The sequence below is a fragment of the Topomyia yanbarensis genome, chromosome 2 (assembly GCF_030247195.1).
Source record: "Topomyia yanbarensis strain Yona2022 chromosome 2, ASM3024719v1, whole genome shotgun sequence".
In the NCBI taxonomy this organism is placed as follows: domain Eukaryota; kingdom Metazoa; phylum Arthropoda; class Insecta; order Diptera; family Culicidae; genus Topomyia; species Topomyia yanbarensis.
Window position 1 is genome coordinate 368365758 of NC_080671.1, and position 19652 is coordinate 368385409.

Below are 19652 nucleotides of genomic sequence, written 5' to 3' on the forward strand. Positions count from 1 at the left end.
CAAAAAATATCACGATAACGTGAATAAAACTTACGGAAATCGTGACTTAAATCATGAACATAAGCCACACTACCCTGCCAGAAAAATTCAACACGAAACTCGTGAATAACATATCACGAAAGCTTGAATATAAATTACGAATATCGTGACTAAAGTCCTGAAATCATGAACATAAATCGTGCTACTACGCCAGAAAAATCTGATATTAAACTCATGAATATAATATCACAGTAACGTAATGAGACATTACGAAAATCGCGACTAAGCTCATGAAACCATGAACATCGTTTTAGTTGATATACTACAAACCAGTGCACAGTGGGCAAAAAGCGACACCCAGAGGCACTTAATTAGTCGCCGCGGGATTCTTATCATAATTTATATATGAAAAGTTGCGGAATTTGATAAGAAATCAAATGCAGTGTATCCCCAAAGTATGAACAAGAATCATAACAAAAGCTAATCAATCACAGTAGCAGAACCAAAAATTGAAATGTAACGCTGTGTGCATTTTTGCCCGAACTAGACCTTCCAGTCATCAAGTCTTCGACACGGAACTACACCGTGACTTAAGGAGTCCTACTTTCAGTCGCCTCCTACGACATGGGAGCAGGAACCCAATGGCTCAATTCTTGGCCGGATACCACTCTGGGCAGGTTCGTCGGTACACATCGAAATTTGATAATCGAAACCCAGCAAAACTTCACCGAACTACCATCACCCGAGAGTGTTTCAGCAAATCCCCAGCCAACAAAAATTCGGTAAAATTAAGCGGATCATCGGCGAAAAAACTTCGGTGCGTAGAGTGAACGTTCCGTTGCGTAACGCAGCATACTGGGGAGTTCGCCAAGCTCTTCCCAGGCTCCGTTCGCCATTGAGAATATTTTAAACCCCCTCAACAATTCCACCCATAGCACGGGTCGCATGACACTATGGAATTGGGGTTCCCTGTTTGGTGGGTTAGTACCACCGGAACAGGTAGTCCGTGGTGTAATTCTTAGCCGGTTGAAACAACCACGACCGACACTACACGGCTTATCTAGGCTGTTCCGAGAAAGAAGCTGACATAGAAGGACAGCTTCCATAGATGGCCGAACAGCCGGGTGATAAATGAAATCAGAATGGTTCAATCTCACTGTTGTGTGAATTGATTCGTTTTTTGCCTTTTCAAGGTAAGAAGTTCGGAGAGGAGATGAAAATAGCTAAACCACCATATGTGTAGAGCTGAAACGATTCAAGGAGCGTTAATCTGTTTCCCGAAAGGTACTATCAAGGCGTCAAAGCGGTACAGGAAACTAGAAAAAACGATGAAGGCTTTCAAAGCCAATCCAAGATTGGTGAACACTGATGAGCCCAACAAAATCGGAGCTGTTCAGTTCGAAATAAACTCGCGAAAGTTTCCTCAAGTATCGGGCTATTAAGTAACCGAATTGGATCGTAAAGCAAAACATAACGGCCAAAACGCGAACCAAAAACTAGGATCTGATCAAATTCAAAGGAGACGTTGCCAGGAATCAAGGGTTCCAAGAAATACAAATTTCTTTTTGCGGACAAATTTTCCGGTAAGCTGACAATCTAGCAGGGAGTAGTTGTGGACAGAAGACTCAGATTTTCAATAATATGAATGAACAGTTAAACATCAACTAATGTCTGAAAAAACGTGCCAGGTTTTGCCAGGTTTGACAACCCGAAATATCGGCCAAACGAAATATATTGGGGTATGCTACTTTGATGGCAAAATGGCTAAGAATGCTGCATCGAGCAGCAACTTGTGCAGCAGTTTATGACACGTATCAAGGTCGAATTTTCATGCGAGTAGACGTCCGATATGAATTCAACTCATTTATACTTAGTGTTTTCTATAATTCCTCTAGTGCCGATAATTCTAGTTACAAGCAGGGCCGGCGGAACACCTTTTTCCCGAGTGAGTAGTTAGATTCGGAGTGATTTCTCCCCGTACTGACGAAAGTTCAGCTATGGCGTGTGTAAGTGAAAATTAAAATTCCCTGGTAATATCTGGTGGCTATTTGGAAACACCCTTTGTTGACAGAGCTGTACGTCTAACGGCTCAGCAAAAATGTGTTTGTTGAATACAGATACTACAAATGTTCCACAGCTATGTACCAATTTCTCCATTCTTTTAAATTTCGTTGCATTAATTTTCCGTTCCCTGCTATAAAAGCTTCCTTTCGCGGGTACTGAAGCCCGCATGATAGTGTTGACTAATGGGAACGTGGTGGAGGTCGTTTTGAATATTTCTCCGATGGCAAAAATAATGCCGATAAGCCTCATTTTCGATGCTAATTATATCTAATACAACCGGCCCCTGGATGGTCCACTTCCGAACCAAAGACAAGCCATTTAACATCATCGATATATCGCGTGATCTAACTAAACAACACTGGACCATGTACGAAAAAGTATTTTGTCGACGTACCCGCCCGGGAAGTAGAGATTGATAGTGTAGTCTCCGAGAAGGGCCTTAATTGCGAAATAGGGAGTGCTCCTTCCTGATCCTTGTGCTTCAGTCAGTGAAAATTCTGGAATGCAAGCAATTGCGTTCAGCAAAAATCGAGGAGTAAATTAAAACTTATTTTTCATCAGCCTCATTTTGTTCTTCCAAAATTTGTTCTTTTGAACAGGGCTCGTCTATTTGTTCGCCTTTTTGTACTGCATGGACTGCCGTCGTTGCAATAAAGCACGGTGTGGAAAATTCAGTGTGGAAAATATCGCTTGTTAAATCCGAATCATAGACAAAAATTTATTGATATTGTTTCCATATACATCGCACCTCAGCTGGTTCTAGAAGACTTCAACTACCACGCTATGTCATGGGGTTGTCTTCATTCTGATATTCGCGACAATTTCAATATGACCATCTTGAATACAGTGGAAATGAAACGAATGCCTACTAGCACGGCCAATCACGTTAAATTTATCGTTGTACTCTACCTCATTAGTGTGCTCATTGACCGAAAGAGCAACGCGTCAACTATATCCAAAACAATCGAATCAAAATAAGAAATTCCTCTGGTGTAAGCGTCCAACGTTTTGACTGGCTGGTTTCTCTACACTGCGATTAAAGGTCAGACGAAACGAATATCCGGCGCTAACAACCGTGGACGGTTTCCCACTCCGTTATTGTCAGAGAGTGCTCAAAATTGTAAGCGATAAGGTCCTATGAGGACTTTTTGAACGTCGGATCGCCCAATTTTTTTCGAATACTCGCGACGTTGGAAACGCTAATAAAAAAAAACTTGATGAAAACTGAAAAAATGTGGTTATTGGCACCGGTTCGTCAACGGATTAACGAGAGAAACAATATTTCGTCTGACAGCTGGGCCCTCGATTCGGTCTTTGACCGGAATACATGGAACTAAGAATCCCTTTATCGGCGACAACAGCATTCCACGAAAATTCACATTCAAATGATAGACGTTTCGCGATCAAAATTTAATAATGTAAATAAACGTAATATTTGTTCTTCAAATACACAAATTTATCTGACAGCAAGATACTCGCGCTAAGCATTCTCCCCACAAAATTTATGGTTTTATACGACCATGTCCACATCGTTACAGTTCCAAGTAAGCGCTTCGATCGAAGAAGCATGGAAAGCACTCCTTATTTTCCTGTAGAAAATATGGGCGTTGCTAGATTCTTTATGTTAAAATCGTTCCTGATTGCCTGATACAAATATTATTTTGAGTTTGAGTTCTTTCGCATTGTTCTATTCCGGGTACCGTAAACCGTGGTGACATTGATCACTTTTTGAAATAATCAATACTTATTTTTAGATGCAACACATTTTTTTCAAGTTTAATATTTTTAAAGCTGGCTGATGTATGGAGAACAAGATTGGATGGTTTTACCTAAAATTCTCCGCTTCCAGCTATTTTTCCTAAAATGATTTCAAATTGAAGTCCGTTTTCGTATTCCGGGGTGACTTTGATAACCAGCATGTTCACCCACATTAAGTTATTGATGTCAATGTTTTTCATTCAAATGTTTGTTTAAACTACTTCTGGAAAGATACTCGTTGTTAAATCGATGTTAATTGATATTATACAAAGAATTTTAATGTACTGTAAAATTCGAGTAATCAAAATTCGTATAATTTGTGTCCAACTAGAATAAATGATTCTGAAAACCTTTGAAACTGCTAAAATTATTTTATTTCAGTGCTTTATCAATGTACAAAAAGTTTCATCCATTTTAGCACGTTGGACTATTGAACCATAAAAAAATTGCGATTTTTAGCTTGAAATAATTTGAAATAATTGCCAACTAGCTTCACAAAAAAATTGTATTTAAAATAAGCAAACTCTTAAAAATAAATTTGGCACATCCCACTCTAAAGGAAAATAAAAACTCGCTTGTAATTAATTACTCTTGCTCACATCTGAGATTTATTTGTTTTATAAAAAAAGACACTTTACGAAGCTTCGTAAAAATAAGGTAAAGTCAAATTTCGGTTTTTTGTAGTTTTTGTACCCAAATAACGAATAATATTCTCAAAAAGTATAACAAATCAGTATTTTTTAAGTTTATAGTAAAAATCATTTCAAATTAAAATGATTCGGTAGACTATTCTGGTTTAATAAGCGATCTACGAAAAAAGTTTCGAGTGATCAAAGTCACCCCGATGATCAAAGTCACCCCGGTTTACGGTAATTAGTGGCACTTAGATTAGAATGGTAATGAGAAGGCGGACACTTAGGCATTAGAAGTTAATATTTGTGAATGTTCGCACAGCTATAACGATTTTTTAGTATATATTGTCAGAGGACGCTCGAAAATTGGCAAATTTCGTAGGATAATGGAAGTATAGGAATCCCAAAGGCATCAACCAACCTTGGTTAAATAGGAAGGATGAAGGTCGTGACTTTCTTCGGGTGGTAATCATTATACGTTGAATGCGTATCTCCGGCGTATTGGGGTGGTGGAGAATATTATCTGCGCTTGCGATGACAGCTATCGCGACATTAAACATGTTGTCGGGTCGTGCGCCTAGTGTTCTACGCACCAAAAAAACCTGAATTTTACCGTTGAGGTAATTCCAAACTTGCCACAATCTAACAAACCGTAATTCACGAAATATAACCGTGTTCTGTTTAATTTTACAAGAAAGATGTACTTTCCATGCGCAGTGCCACAAAATTGCACTCCTCGACATTTTAAACAAACGTCATATGTGGAGTAAAATTACGTAGCTATTAAAATTCTACGTCATGCAAAATTAAAATCAAACGTAAAACTATGTAATTTTTGATGCTCGTATATGTCATGGTCAGGAGACGTAAACTTACACGATTTTTCTATGTGTGTAACGTCAGATCTCCGGTAAACGAATCGCTTCGACCTGGTTCTAGTCCGAGATGTGCTGGCTATCCTCCAAATTTATTTATATCTTCTCTTTTGGTTGACTTGCTAAACAGCTACCTGCAAATGTGGTCCCAAGAGTTCCCAGCGGATCCAAGTCGGCGATCGGGTTCATGATGTCCTGATAGTGATCTTCCGTTTGCTACAAAGCTACAAGTTTAATTTCTTTTTATCCCTGTTATTTTTGTCCGCCCTCTTCTTGCTTTCTCTGCTACTCATGTTACAATCAACAATCTTTTGCTTTCCTTATAAAAAGTCTACTGATTGTCTAGTTATTGTTTCGCCTTGTTCCAAATTTTAATCAAATGATTGTTCGTGTTACAACATTACAAATTGTATATATTGTGCTTAAAAATACTTCTTGCTGCATCCCATAGTCTGAATAACATTGCATTAATATTATTTGTCTATCGATCTGAACTCCTTGTTTTAAGATGTAGATGTGTCATTCCCATGAGTATAAATATGAAAAATAATTCAAAATTTTAAAAAAAACCTCATTATTATCCCATATTCTCAAAAAATAAATAAATTGTAAAGCAAAGTAATTTGTATCTGAATAAAAATATGCAATTGTTTTAGATCGAGGATTTCCAACGCAAGAATTTGGTGCGCAAGACACGTACGTGGTTAATGTTAGGTTTTGGTTTGTTCCAAACTTTCGAGTGGGTAATTCCCCCCTCGGTATTTTTCGAGTGAGTTGTACTACCTATACTAACCACGCATTCCGCCGGCCCTGGTTACAAGATTCTGCTGCATCATCCTGTTCAGTTGCTTGAAGACTTGGAATGAACGGCTTGCTCGCAGACGGCATAGTACGATGTTTACAACATTGAAGTCAATTTGTGAAACAGTGTCCTTTCCCCCTCGCTCTCTTGCTTTAGGCACAAAGCTCACGTGAATTTCAATAACCGTTCACCGTACGCTACCCATTTTCCAAGCAATTGTTTAATGCTAATCTCGTTCATGTCGATCGGAACTGACTAGTGCCTTTGGTATACATATACATACATATAACAACCTGTTCGCATACATCAGACTAATAAAACCGTCATAACTCGCGGTATCAAAGTTCAACTAACCGGAAAGTGATCAACAAACGCCGCAGCATCTCCTTCCCGTGTGAAAAGAATGGTTGACTGTGCGCGACTGAAACAGGATTTGATTTGACACTGTGTACACCGATTGTATTGTGATTCCGTCGGTCTGTCTGCCTGTCCGTCTGTCTGTCCCTACCGCAACGTTCAGTGTCAATAATATTCGGATTGTCGCCGAACAAATTCTCTTCCTGTATCAACACAAAAAAAAATGCCGACATGCCAAGCCCGGTAACGATGGCGATTATTTCGCTGCCACATCAGGGATGCATTCGCAGCGTGATCTCTGCTGGAAACTGCCTCTTGCCGTCCGTTGGATCTCCCCGGGTGGGACGAACTGTAAATCTTCACGTTCGAATGGAATTGCTGGGAAAAACATAAACGTATCCCCAACCGACCCCCCTCCCTAACGAGCGGTCCACACGCTCTCCCATGCAATGTGGCGTCTTACTGACCGACTAGATCCAAGTTAGTTTGGGAGCGCGTTTCATATCTATATTCAAGACTTAAGGTCCTCTGCTGATTGTACGTGTGCTAGCTGGGCAAGGAACATGCATTTGATAACCAAAGGGTTTTTGTATCCGGCGGAAGGAACATGCAGCATGTTACTTTTTGTCTTCCCTCGGGATGATTTATCTTTTGTACTGTGCTTCAAAAACAGTTTTCTTCATTGGATTGTTTTCTATGAATAAGGATAGGTTCTTATCGCAAAAAAGTAGTGAAGAAAGTATGTACTCTAATGACATCACATACATTGTTTTGAATCCAGTTGAATTTTGGTGGATTCTATTTTGTTCTGTTAAATTGACTACTGCTCCATACAATGGGTTTGGAGAACGTTCGCTAACTAGGGCGCGCCGGTTTCTTTTGCCACTTTCGCAAGATGTCGAAATTTTCTACAATAGCTCTGCTAAGCACAATGAACAAACTGCTGTCAAATATTTGTTGTTCCAAAAAGCTGAGTTCATTGAAGCAGGTTTTCAAATTCAAGCTTTAAACATGTTTTCCCGGACGTTGAATAAAATAACAATAGCAGAAAGGCTTCTACTTCGAAACTCACAAACAAAAGAATGCGATGCAATTTCTGGCTTTCTTGGCAAACTGTTGGTTGGTTTGCGGTTGAACTTTTTTTTAAATAATGAAAAACTACCATTTCGAGAGCGTAGAATAATAACAAGTATTACGAACACAGCAGCTCCGTGAAATTGGTCATGTTTGAATTGTACCGAGGACGTATTGAAACTAGTTTTTGAAATGAAATTATGCTATTGTATTAAACGATATCGTGTTTAAAAGCACGACGTACATTAGTGCATAAAAATTGCACTAGCGTATCTTTCCACCATAACGTTGAAATGAAAAACTGACTTCGATGACCAATCGCGATAAAATGGCAATCTACTCTCCCCCCTCTCTCTCGCTCAATAGATGTTATCTCTGCAGCAGACATGAACAGATGGATCATCTCGTAAGCAATTAACACGTGAATGTTAACAGACCGAATCACCCCGCGCCGAGTAAGTCCAACTGGGTCTTGCAGTCTTTGTGCCAGTGTAGTGGAGCACGGGAAAGCGCGCGCGGTCGAAAAGAGCAGGCGTATTTTTTTCTCTATTTTATGGCCCGTTCCAGCAGCAGTCAGCAGCCAGCATTCAGTTCAGTGGTAAAAACTTTTCTATTTGGCAAGTTGCAATTCCGTCCGCGGGCGTCACACCCATCGAAGGTAGCGCTGCAGCGAGAAGGGAGACTATTTATATTGCTTCGAAAGCAATCATGGTCCAATTATTCTACAACGGTGCGCGGCGGCGGCGGCGCCTGCTTCGGCCAAACAAACGTGGGTACAGCAGGTAGCAGAAGCAGAAGCACCTTCTCCAATGCATTTTTACGTTGTTGATGCCTTATAATGATGGTGATTACTAGGAAATCATTACCCTGCTCGGTCGGGGGGAGAAGAGAACCCTTAAATGACGGTAATGTTTACAGCTCGAGTTTTAGTGCGCTTTTGTAATCATTGCGCTTATTGGTCTTTTAAGGGTGAAACAACTTTGATGTGATATAGTTATTACACAGGATGGTCTACATATAAAAATATAGTTTCTCCCTTGCTTTTCTATACAACGTAGAGTTTCAAAGCGGAAGCAAGTGGTAATGGAGAATTTTCAATTTTCAAATATTATGACTTGTTTAAAACAAGGCTATGATTCAGTACTGGTAGTTATATAGCATTCAAAAGTTATGTTTAGAAACATATTTCGACGCTTATAGAGCAATAGGGCATTAACGGGATAATAACAAGCTGCAAAAGGTGACTAGGGCAGTCTAATCTTACCAGACAAGTTGTATCTGAACGTGGCAGAACGATAGACTGCGCCTCAATAGTGTATCCGACCATTGACCTCTGACACACACCCGTGAATGGTAGTTCTATAGGCGGCACGACTCGTGCCTAGAGTTTCCAAGAAATGAAATTAATTTGCATCTCTGTATACACAAAAACAATTACGGGGTTTAGGTGGAACAAATCTGCTCTAAAAATGCTTAGTTCAGCTCTTAACTTTTCAGAGCGTCTTAGTAACAGTGCGATGGAAAGCTCGTACTGATTGCAGCGCGAAGTCAAACAGTGAAATAAGCGCCCTACTGTGAAACTTACGAAAGGGACTTTTATATAAACTAACAATTATCGAAGATTGAGCTGCAGAGAATCCTAATAACTTTTTTATCAAAATCCATCCCTTTCAAAACATCTAAAATCAATTTTTGATAAATTATATTATTTAAACTTAAGAAACCCAAATTTATTAACTTTTCCAGACAATTTAATTACAAAGTGTAAAAAGTGTGTTCATTTATTAGACTTGGCATATATATTAAGCGCATGACAGTCACGAACCTGTTAGGCAACATGTTTTGGCTGACACACCTGAAACAAAACATAAATCAAATATATAATTGGTCTGTGTTAAGTCATACCGGACTAAGTGACAATATATTGATTTCGAAAAAAACGAGTTTAAAGTTTAAATCGCAGCATCCTTTACATTATAATTGGAAATTATTTTTTCCCATAATTCTTGTTTATTGTTACATATTTCCAATCTGGCAAAAGTCGATTGTAACGTTTTTAAGCTGCTAAAACTTTTGATTTAGGCAGAATTTACTCACAAAAATAAGGAAGACCAGTAACTGGGACTATTAGAACTTAGAACGGAAGTTATTGCTATTAGTCTGATATAACTTTACTGAAGCAGTACTACCAGAGATATTGACAGTTGGCGTTGATAAATGACATTTTGATATATTTTCATTATTTTCCATTATTATTGAAAAATGCTAAAGCGTATCTTCGACTATCTTTTCCTAGGATATAGAATATTCACAATTTTCTAGGAGAATTGTGTTGAGCACTGGAAGATAAATATTGAGCAGCTTCCAGCACTACGAAAGAAACATCTTTCAAAGCGAGTTTTTCGTGTTTCTTGAACCGTATGAACGCTGGAAAAAAGTTGGGCATGTAAGGATTAACATAGATTAGTTCTTCATGCATGCAAGGTATAAGTGTCCAAGAAGAAAATATATAACCTAGAAGAACAGCTCATGAAAGAAAGAATAATGCATTTTATTATTCATTCAACGAATATACGAATATTGCTGGTTCTATACTGATTATCTCCGATATTCTTAAACACAGTGACTGTATTCTCGAAGCCATCACAAATAGAACTAGGGAAACTCTTTGATGTGAGAGAGTTTATTCCTGTACTGTGATGAGTTACCGAAAAATAAAAGGTATCGTCATTGTTCATTTTTTGGCATTTTCTTTGTTAACAACCTATTGAGTCAATTTGTTGTTTGTCAAAATGTTGTAATGGCATTTAATCAGCAAAGGACCAGAAGGTGAAGTATATTTTTCAATATTAAGAGCCATAGTACTCAAGGGAGAGCAAGGAGTTGAAGGAAGAAAGTTTAGAAAAGAGTGAAAAGGGTCATAGGAGCAAGCTTAGAGTTTCCCGGCGACTTAACCCTTTGTCTGCTACCGCAGGAATCAAGATTGAAAAATATACTTCACCTTCCAGTCACTTGCCAATTAAATGCCGTTACAACAGTCTTTTTTTAAATATTTAGATGCAACTGTATTGGTAATACATCTAAAAGGCTAAAAATGTGCTTGTATCAAAACTGAAGGGATATTTTCTTCATCTCGTCTACAGAACAATAGAAAAAAAGCTCTACACTTGTAAGAGTTAATTATCTCGCATGGTATTTTTCATTTTGGAGTCTCTCGCTAGAGTTATGCGAAGGTATGGTATAGCAAAGCGTAATTTTTCCAAACCTGAAAAAACAAGCGATATCTCTAACGAAAGCCTTGCGATTATTTTTATATTTTTGTAAATTATGCCTATCGTCCATTATGCCTAACGTACTTATGCCTAACGTAGGGGAGAGAGGGTAACAATGAAACACATTTTTTCTACAATTTAATTTTGATGATAATACTTGTTATTTGTGTAACTAAAAGTGATACATAGTGCCACTCTGTTGTTACCTAATACATATATTTTTTATCCAGCTGGTAAAATTCACGGGAAATAACATTTTATGGATAATAAACAGTCGGTGGTAAAATGTATCAGTGTGCCCCATCGGTAGGAACTATGAAACACGATGTCGTCTATAGTGAAATATTCTACTTATAAATTTTATTCTTTTGTTTTGACGAAGAATGGTCCTAACGCTTTGAATTCAAGTTATATTGAGGCGAAAATCGTTTGTTTACGAAAGAATCCACTATATCATCGCGTAACATCGAACCACCATATATGCATATTAGCTGCAATCCTGAAATAACAGACAATTTCTACAAAACTTGCCCAAATTTACTAATTTTGCACTATATGAGTAGTATTTACTGTGGAAAATCGGAACCCATTCACATTTTGAGACAGATCACAAAAACAAAAAAAAATCACTGTTCCCCATACGCCATCGTTCCATAGTTACCCAATGGGTTTATTCATTCTATTCAAATTGTAAAATTACACAGAACCATGAGAAGTTACCATAAAACTTTGTTTACGGCAAATGTTGAACATAAAATTTGCTATAAATAGCAATAGACTAATCATTTATTCAATGAATGGTAACTCATAAAGATGGAATAATGTTTTGCATTGCAAATTTACTCTGGTTATCACAAAACAAACAAATATCCATTAAAAGAGATAGAGTAATCAGATCTCTTCCAAAATATAGCAACACGTGTAAATAATTAGAAATCGTGAAATATGAGGGAATGAGATGATTCTGATCATGTATTATGATTTTATTGCGAATGTTTAATAGTTTCTGCTGATCCACTGTTGCCCTCTCTACCCTATGTATGCCTACTGTACTTATGCCTAATGTATTTATGCCAAACATCGCGCACCCCATCCGGACATGCCATTGGTGTAGCTTGAAAACTTGCGTTCAAACGAAAAAGTTTCTGGCGGGTGTGAATCCGAAAACGTCAGAGGATTTGTTGTTTTTTTCCAAGCACAATTGCAGTATTCTAGTAAGGGCACTGATTGGACATTGTAACCCCAATTATAACATGGCTACTATTCAGCGTGCTGAGTATTATTCGTATGATCTTTGTGAATCCGAATACGGAATATCATATCATTTGATATATAACTGCCCTGTAGCTATGCGATTGCCTTTCCGAATTTTTGGGTCTCCATACATAGATGAACTATGTACAGGGAGCTGGAATACAAGGATATGCTACTGTTCCTAACCCAGTGTGGTGAAGAGCTAAATGCTTAATCAGTCGGGTCCACCATTCCTTCGGGATTGAAAAATGTAGGCCATTTATTGTTTTGTGTTCTGATTTTCCTACCTTTTTTCCTTTCACCTCACTTTTTCTGTTCATCTATGCGGTTTTGGGACAGCAACAACAATAAAACCAGTATTTTGAATTCTTTTTTCATGAAAAGCATATAAATTTGTAAACATTTTTGTAGAATAGAGTTTTTGCTTTAGCATAAATTTGCAGAGAACACCTAATTCCGCATCCAACATCCTGCTAATCATCCAAATCTTTTTAAAAACGCCAGGGTTATTCATTTTTTTTCTGAATTTAATAACTCGCTCGCATGGACTCTTAAACAGATACTGTGGCATTCCCCCACACGGTGGGATTCCACAATTATATCTTTCGTTATTTTTTGTTGTTTATTCATTAAGGGTTTAGTTTTATTTACCTTTAAGTTGTAAAGTGGTTAAAAGTTGATGTTTTGGATGAGGCTTTTGTTAATTTTCTCAAAATAATAAATTATGATTATAGCAATATCTATTATCTACAAGTTGGGTTTTAGGACGATTCATAATTTGTTCTTCAACATCATATTCCTATCTCTTCTCGTTTCTTTGTAATTTCATTACTAAATTTGCCGTGTAATCGACTTGCAAGTGTTTAAAAGACTTTAATCTAAAAAATATGCTTTATATCGTTATTTCCAAGTCTATATTGGAAAGCTGAGAAAACTTTCTTTCGATTTATGTACAAATATCCTTTCGTTAAATGTACTGAATGGCTCTTTACTGGTAAAATAACTCAAAATTAGCGTTTTTTGGAGAGTTTTGTAATTATTCTAATTATTATTCAACTATATTTATCCTTACTATTGTTCATTTGGTGTCCCTTGATATACTCTATAACTTGTTGTTTGATACTTTATCCATATCGCTTTTCATTTCGCTGCAATTTAATAGTTAACACAGCATGACCTCACAACAATTGTAGTGGGTTCGAAATCGTTGTTTTTGCACATGAAGCGAGGTGATAAAAATGATTTTGCTTCGAAACTAAAATACTATAATAAACTATAATTGAATGGAGTCAAAGAAAGAATTGTATAACTTGCTGAGATGCATTATGTCGATGATAATAATGGAGATGTTTATTAATTACTTTTTTAAGTAAATTTATGAAAATGCTAAAAATAACATTAATTTTAAACTAATTTACTTCAAAAAGAATACTAAATACACTTAACTGAAAGGTATTAATACATTTTTCTCTGCAACATTTTTCTGGCTTTCAAATGAAAATAAGAAAAGGCACAATAAGTGCCATACTTTTTCAATAAGAGCTAGTATTAGTGAAAATGAGATAAAAATATCAAAATTCAATAACCCAAATACATGAAAACAAGAAAAGATAAGTGTATCGTGTCAAATAACAAATTATGCAGCTCTTCAAGACAAAAAATCTCTATTATTAACATGGTGATGTTAACTATTAAGATTTTCGCGAAATGAACGAAAAATCGATCGAAATTGTTAAATTTTAAGTAAATTACTGTGAAAAGGTCACTTAGCCTCATTAGCTGAAACATGTGAGGACATCATTCAATGGGAAATTTTTTCACCTATTCAATGGATCTAAAATATTTGAAATGTAAAGTATACTTTTTGAGTTAGAGCTATTTTAAAACAACTAAGTTTTTAACACAAAAAGTTCAATAACTCAGTAACGGTTAAGATTTAATGGTATGTGTAGAACGATTTTTTCTCGAAATAAGAGGTTTTTAACCATGAACCGAACACCCTGTATCTATGTTTTTAAAAAATACCCATATGGAGACGCCCTGTAGCTCATATAGCTTCTTACAAATTGGTTGCCTAAACAACTTCATACTACTGAAAAATTTGCAATTTTTACTAGTTTTGTCAACAATTTCTGCTATTCATTAGCTGATACTATTAACGTGTATATTATCCCTTTAACGACCAACATAAAAGTAGCCGAAAAGAAAAAAAAAACTGATGGCAGAAAAGGATTCAGCGACCCAAAATTAGTTAAAACCCAGTTTTTAGCCACATAAACCAATTTTTATAATTTTTTCACAACTTTGTATGAAGAGGTGCCACTGTGCAGCGCAGTGATCTGCTCCGCCTGCCGTTCAACAGGCAACTGAGCTGTCCGGCCAAATCCGTTCTTTAAATAGTCGATGATGACGACATTCGTAGAAGCGTAGCACGCAAGGAACACAAATCTGTCGTGCCGGACTATCTTCTGTGTGTAAATGCGCGATATTTTGACTAGGTTGCACATTATTTAAATTTTTAATGCCATGATATGAAAAATCTTTGGGTTTATCTATTGGAATCTTTTCTTAGAAGTATTTCGGGGCGATATGTGCAAAAAAATTTGAAAATTTATCGTGAGATGGCTGCATTATATGCGTTTAAAAGTGGACCACTTTTCGTTACATACCATTTTTGTAGAATTTGCGAAGTGCACCCCCATATCGAAAACAAAGACGAAGTCCTACGTCAAAAAGTGTTTCCGATAACCCGAATACGTCTATCGCCGCTGATCTCAGGAGTTAAACGTGAGTGGAACTACTCTAAGGTGGATTATGAAGGTAGATTTCCTTCTTTTCCATGCAAAGTACAACTTACTCAAAGATTGGGGCACCTTGCCACACGACAGTCACTACAATCATGTTCTTGCAGAGCAAATTCTCAGGACGCGTTGTCTCAAAAAATGGTGATTTGGAATGGCCTCCTCGTTCTCCGGATTTAACGGTACCAAACTATTTTCTGTGGGGTTACTTGAAAAGTAAAATTTATTCTGGCAAACCTAAGAACCTTGACGAACTCAAAGCTAATATACGAGATGAAATTGCTGCGATTAAGCACGAAATGCTGCCAATGTCATGGAAAATGGCGGAGTTGTTCAATGTTGAAAAAGGATATTTCCAGCTGGCACACCCTGTACAGTTTGTTGTGAACGGCACGGCACATAATATGCTTTGCCAAAACATGGCACTCTACGATAAATGTTTTTTTCGATAACTTTCCAACCAGTTCTCTGACGAGTTACAGAAGGAATGAAAAGTGTAATATTGTCTCTCTGTAATTCACTAGCTGAAGAAAAACGATTGAAGTCCTGTGAATTGTCAAGTAATCGCTTTGATTCGAATTTCTGTCTGGTTTCAGCGTATACTCATATTTCTATTAAAGTCTACCTCTAAGTCAGTAAAAACCTTCGGGCTAAAGCCCCACTAGATGCAGTAACCGTAGAAGTTAAAACAAAATGAAATTGCTCGTACTTATAAAACAAAACCGGTTTTATGTTCTCATCAACCAAGATTTGCAATATGTTTCAAATTATCTCGATCATTAGTAATCAAAATAGCATACAGTTACTGATCGCTCGGAGAGCTATGAAAGTTTTTTTTTCTTAGTCGTCAGTGTTGTTTTCACCCTCCAATTTCACATTCAGTACTTTGAGTACTCATTTTAAAATGATGACGATCCAGCAGTAAAGTTTTATGTACATATTTTTATTGGTGATTGGTGATTAGTGAAACTCATAGTTTTATGTCCCTTTGATTTGATTTAATTTTTTTCAATCAGGGCTGTATAATTGACTAGTGTTTTCTTTATTAGACCATTAATCGGCTCGAAAGAGTATGATTTATGACAGTAAAATAATCTTGCTAACTTAAATCGTCCATGCTTGATTCCTCACTTGAGCTAAAACTTTGATTATCTAATTTACCAGTTTGATAATATAAAACACCAATTACATCAGATTATTACGAGATAAGCTAACACTAAAGTTTCTCTTAGTACTCTCAATAGGCTGTAGTCTAAGAACGTCGAAATACGACAATGACGACAGCAAAACTACAATAGTCATTAAGTAATAATAATCAAGAAAACCTCTCAAATAAAACCAAAAAAATCATGCATTGCCTGTTCCCGTCACGACAATAATAATTACCCGAGGCCACCACAACACACATAAACGCTTTCGCAAAATGAGCCGGACAACGTTATTGGCCAGTAGGTATATGAAACCTGTGAAATTGTAAAGGTAATTATCAACCGAAAAAGCGTCGTTCGTCGAGTAGTTTTCTGCTGGAGTGAAATTAAGATTTTGGTTACACCTTGGCAGAAACATTACGACACCACCATAGCTCCATTGTACCGTCTCTGTCCTTGACAGAGCCATTCGCGATTATACAACTTTTTCGAGCTCCATTCGAGACCATCCAATGCCAATGACATACGTCTCGATGCTGAACGGGTTTGTCGAAAGCAAACAATGCTTAAGATGAGTGAGACTTAGACTGTATGTACATGAAAATAAACTTTGATGAAGATAAATTTTGGTAGATGAAATTGCTGAAACCTGTTTGGTGATCATGAACCTATCGGTCAGGGTTGACAGAAACTTTTTTCATATTTTTGGCACCATTGTAAACATTGAGAAGTTATGATGACATGAATCTTTTTTTAGAAACAGTTTTATTAGCAGCTTTTTCATTTCCTGATCAATTAATTTATGTGGCTTCCGATAATTTTGCAGTTCCTATAAATACTTTCTAATTATTTTGGTTACAATGGTATGACAGCAGCATCCTCAGTTCCTCACCCTTTCGGCGCGCCATTCAATCCTTGTCAATTCACTGTCCACCATCGCAATCATATCTGATGAACCATGAAAGAAAGAATCAAAGCTCGTCCCCTTTTATGTACACTTTTACGAACCAATCAACCCCGGTACCATATCGAATAGAAAAATGCTATCAAAGAAGTAATTTTCCAGCCCACCACCCCGAACCTGTTTCCAGCATACCCTCTTCAAACTTTGTTACCAGTGCAAAGGGCTCGACAAAGGCGAACCAAAAAGTAAAAGTGTTTTCCAAGAGTACACAAATTTAGCCAACACTTGACTTTCCATCTTCAAGGCCTGTCGTTCTCCGCGCCTGTATGTGGTGGTTCTCGTGAAGATCTTGTCTGGCGGCTCTCCGTTTGTTTCCCGTTTCTTTTAACCGAACAACTGTTACAAGTAGAAGCGGTAAGCGATCAACAGTTGAGAGCACGCGAGTGGCTCAACCACGGGCTGATGTGACGAAACAATCTCAAAGTCCAGCTGCAGAGGCTGCCGCTACGTGGCAAATGCTATTACGAAATGTTTCATTGAATCAAGCAGCACTAAATTGCGAAGCGATTTTCACCCAAGTGCCTAGCCTGCACAATTATGAGCTGAGCAAAGAGCGGTTGCTTTCGGTGGTGGCTTAAACGGGGTGCGTTTAGTAGATTCCATCTGTTATTCATTATTGTAGAAGTTAAATAAGATTCAAATATAATTTTATAGATTGCCAACTAGAAATCTTCCTCACCTAATACAAAAAAATCTTTTCTCCACATTCAACAGATGACTCTCGTTCAGCCATCCGGAGAACTGTGCGCCAAGATCAAGGAGGAGCTGCGCGAGCCAGCGAATCCAGCCGACATTGAGCGTGACATCGGAATCATCCGCGAGTGGCTCGGCAAGCAGCCCCATCTGCCAAAGGATATGGACGATGCCCGCCTGCGTACCTTCCTGCGCGGTTGCAAGTTCAGCATCGAACGCGTCAAGCAGAAGCTGGACATGTACTACACCATGCGTAATGCCGTGCCGGAGTTCTTCACCGAACGGGACGTAACTCGTCCGGAGACGGCCGAAATTTTGAATGTGATGTTAGTATTCAGATAGTGATTACAGCTGAAAACATATAAGTAACGTATTTCTTTTTTCGCAATTTCAGTCACATGCCACCACTACCAGGACTGACCCCAGCCGGTTGCCGTGTGGTGATGCTCCGCGGTACCGATAAGGACATCACCACCCCGAACGTCATCGAATCGATGAAGCTGACGTTGATGATCGGCGATGTGCGACTTGCCGAAGAAGCCGTCGGTGTCGCCGGTGACGTGTACATCCTGGATGCTAGCGTGGCCACTCCGACACACTTTGCCAAATTCACTCCCACACTGGTCAAGAAGTTCCTCATCTGTGTCCAGGAGGCATATCCAGTTAAACTGAAGGAGGTCCATGTAGTCAATGTTTCGCCGATCGTCGACACCATTGTCAACTTTGTTAAACCCTTCCTGAAGGAGAAGATCCGTGAGCGCATCCACATCCACAGCAGCATGGATGATCTGTACAAGTTTGTACCGAAGTCGATGCTGCCGTCCGAGTACGGCGGCGATGCCGGATCGATCAAGGACCTGAACGAGCAATGGCGCAGCAAGTTGGCCGAATACACCGGCTGGTTCAAGGAACAGGAAGCCAGCAAAGCCAACGAATCACTCAGACCAGGCGCCCCAAAGACCGCCGACGAGCTTTTCGGTATGGACGGAACCTTCAGACAGCTAACCATCGATTGAATGATGAAGCCGTCCGCAATCCACCGAATACCGCTCATATCCCCCTCCCAAAAAAACACTCATTCCAAACAACAACAAAAAAAAAACAGGTAACCAATCTCATCTCCTAACATTTCACCTCTTCCATTTCTCATACTTCTAATTAGCCGAATTACTCAAATTACAATAGGACGCTCAAAACCCCACGTAGTTAGAATCCATATTCTCATCTTCCATTTAAATTAGAATATCCTTGGTCCTTTTGGCCCCTAGAAACCTACCTAGAAACCAAAGCCTTGGACTGTTCGTGACCGAAAGCAAAATTTTGCTTCATCCAAATTAATATATATTTTTTCGATTGTTTGGAAAGCGTTGATCCCCGCCACAGATGGTGGACACATGGTAGATTTCAGGACCCTAGGTCCATTTCATTCCGGGAGCGTATGTATATTTGGTCTCGGATAGCGCTCTATAGTTGATAATGCATACATATATGCTCTGTGTTTGTGTAGTGTGCCTAGTTCTGCAGCTTGTTCTATATATGCATGCATCCAGTCATCATTCCGTCCGAAAGAAGGCCTAAAAACATATCATACCGAGAATTGAGATTCTGTAACTCATCGCGAAAAAAAACCTATCTAGAGCAGTCAGTTTTTGTTGTAACAGTTTTGTTTTATATTTTGTACGTATTTGCTATTAAAGACTTTCTTGTTTAAAAGGAACTGAACAGGCTGGCTTTTGTTTGACGGAAACTTGAAAGAAATGTCCTCAAAAAATGCACACTAGTAATAAACTATGTTCATCCGGTTATAAGAGTTGCCAAAGGAAATCTGCATTTTTATCCTTAAAAATCTTTTTATTTGTATTTTCGTTTCGAAAACTCAGTTGGTTGAAATTTGTCAAACAAGAACATGTTTACATGTTATTTGATTGATTTGACAAGACAAGCCAAGGAGAAAACCTAGCATGTTATTTGAAAAAGTC

General features: G+C 38.1%; 1 protein-coding gene across 2 annotated transcripts in view; it reads left to right on the top strand.

Annotated features, from left to right (window-relative positions):
* The window catches only part of LOC131684467 (alpha-tocopherol transfer protein-like), a 55324-nt gene extending 35929 nt beyond the window's left edge, over positions 1 to 19395 (top strand). For both annotated transcript variants that reach the window (XM_058967377.1, XM_058967378.1), the window contains 2 exons: positions 17695 to 17999; positions 18068 to 19395. In XM_058967377.1, the coding sequence (XP_058823360.1) occupies positions 17695 to 17999; positions 18068 to 18689 (927 nt within the window). In that variant the 3' untranslated portion in view covers positions 18690 to 19395. The remainder of the gene's footprint in view (positions 1 to 17694; positions 18000 to 18067) is intronic.
* Positions 19396 to 19652: the final 257 nt, after the last annotated feature.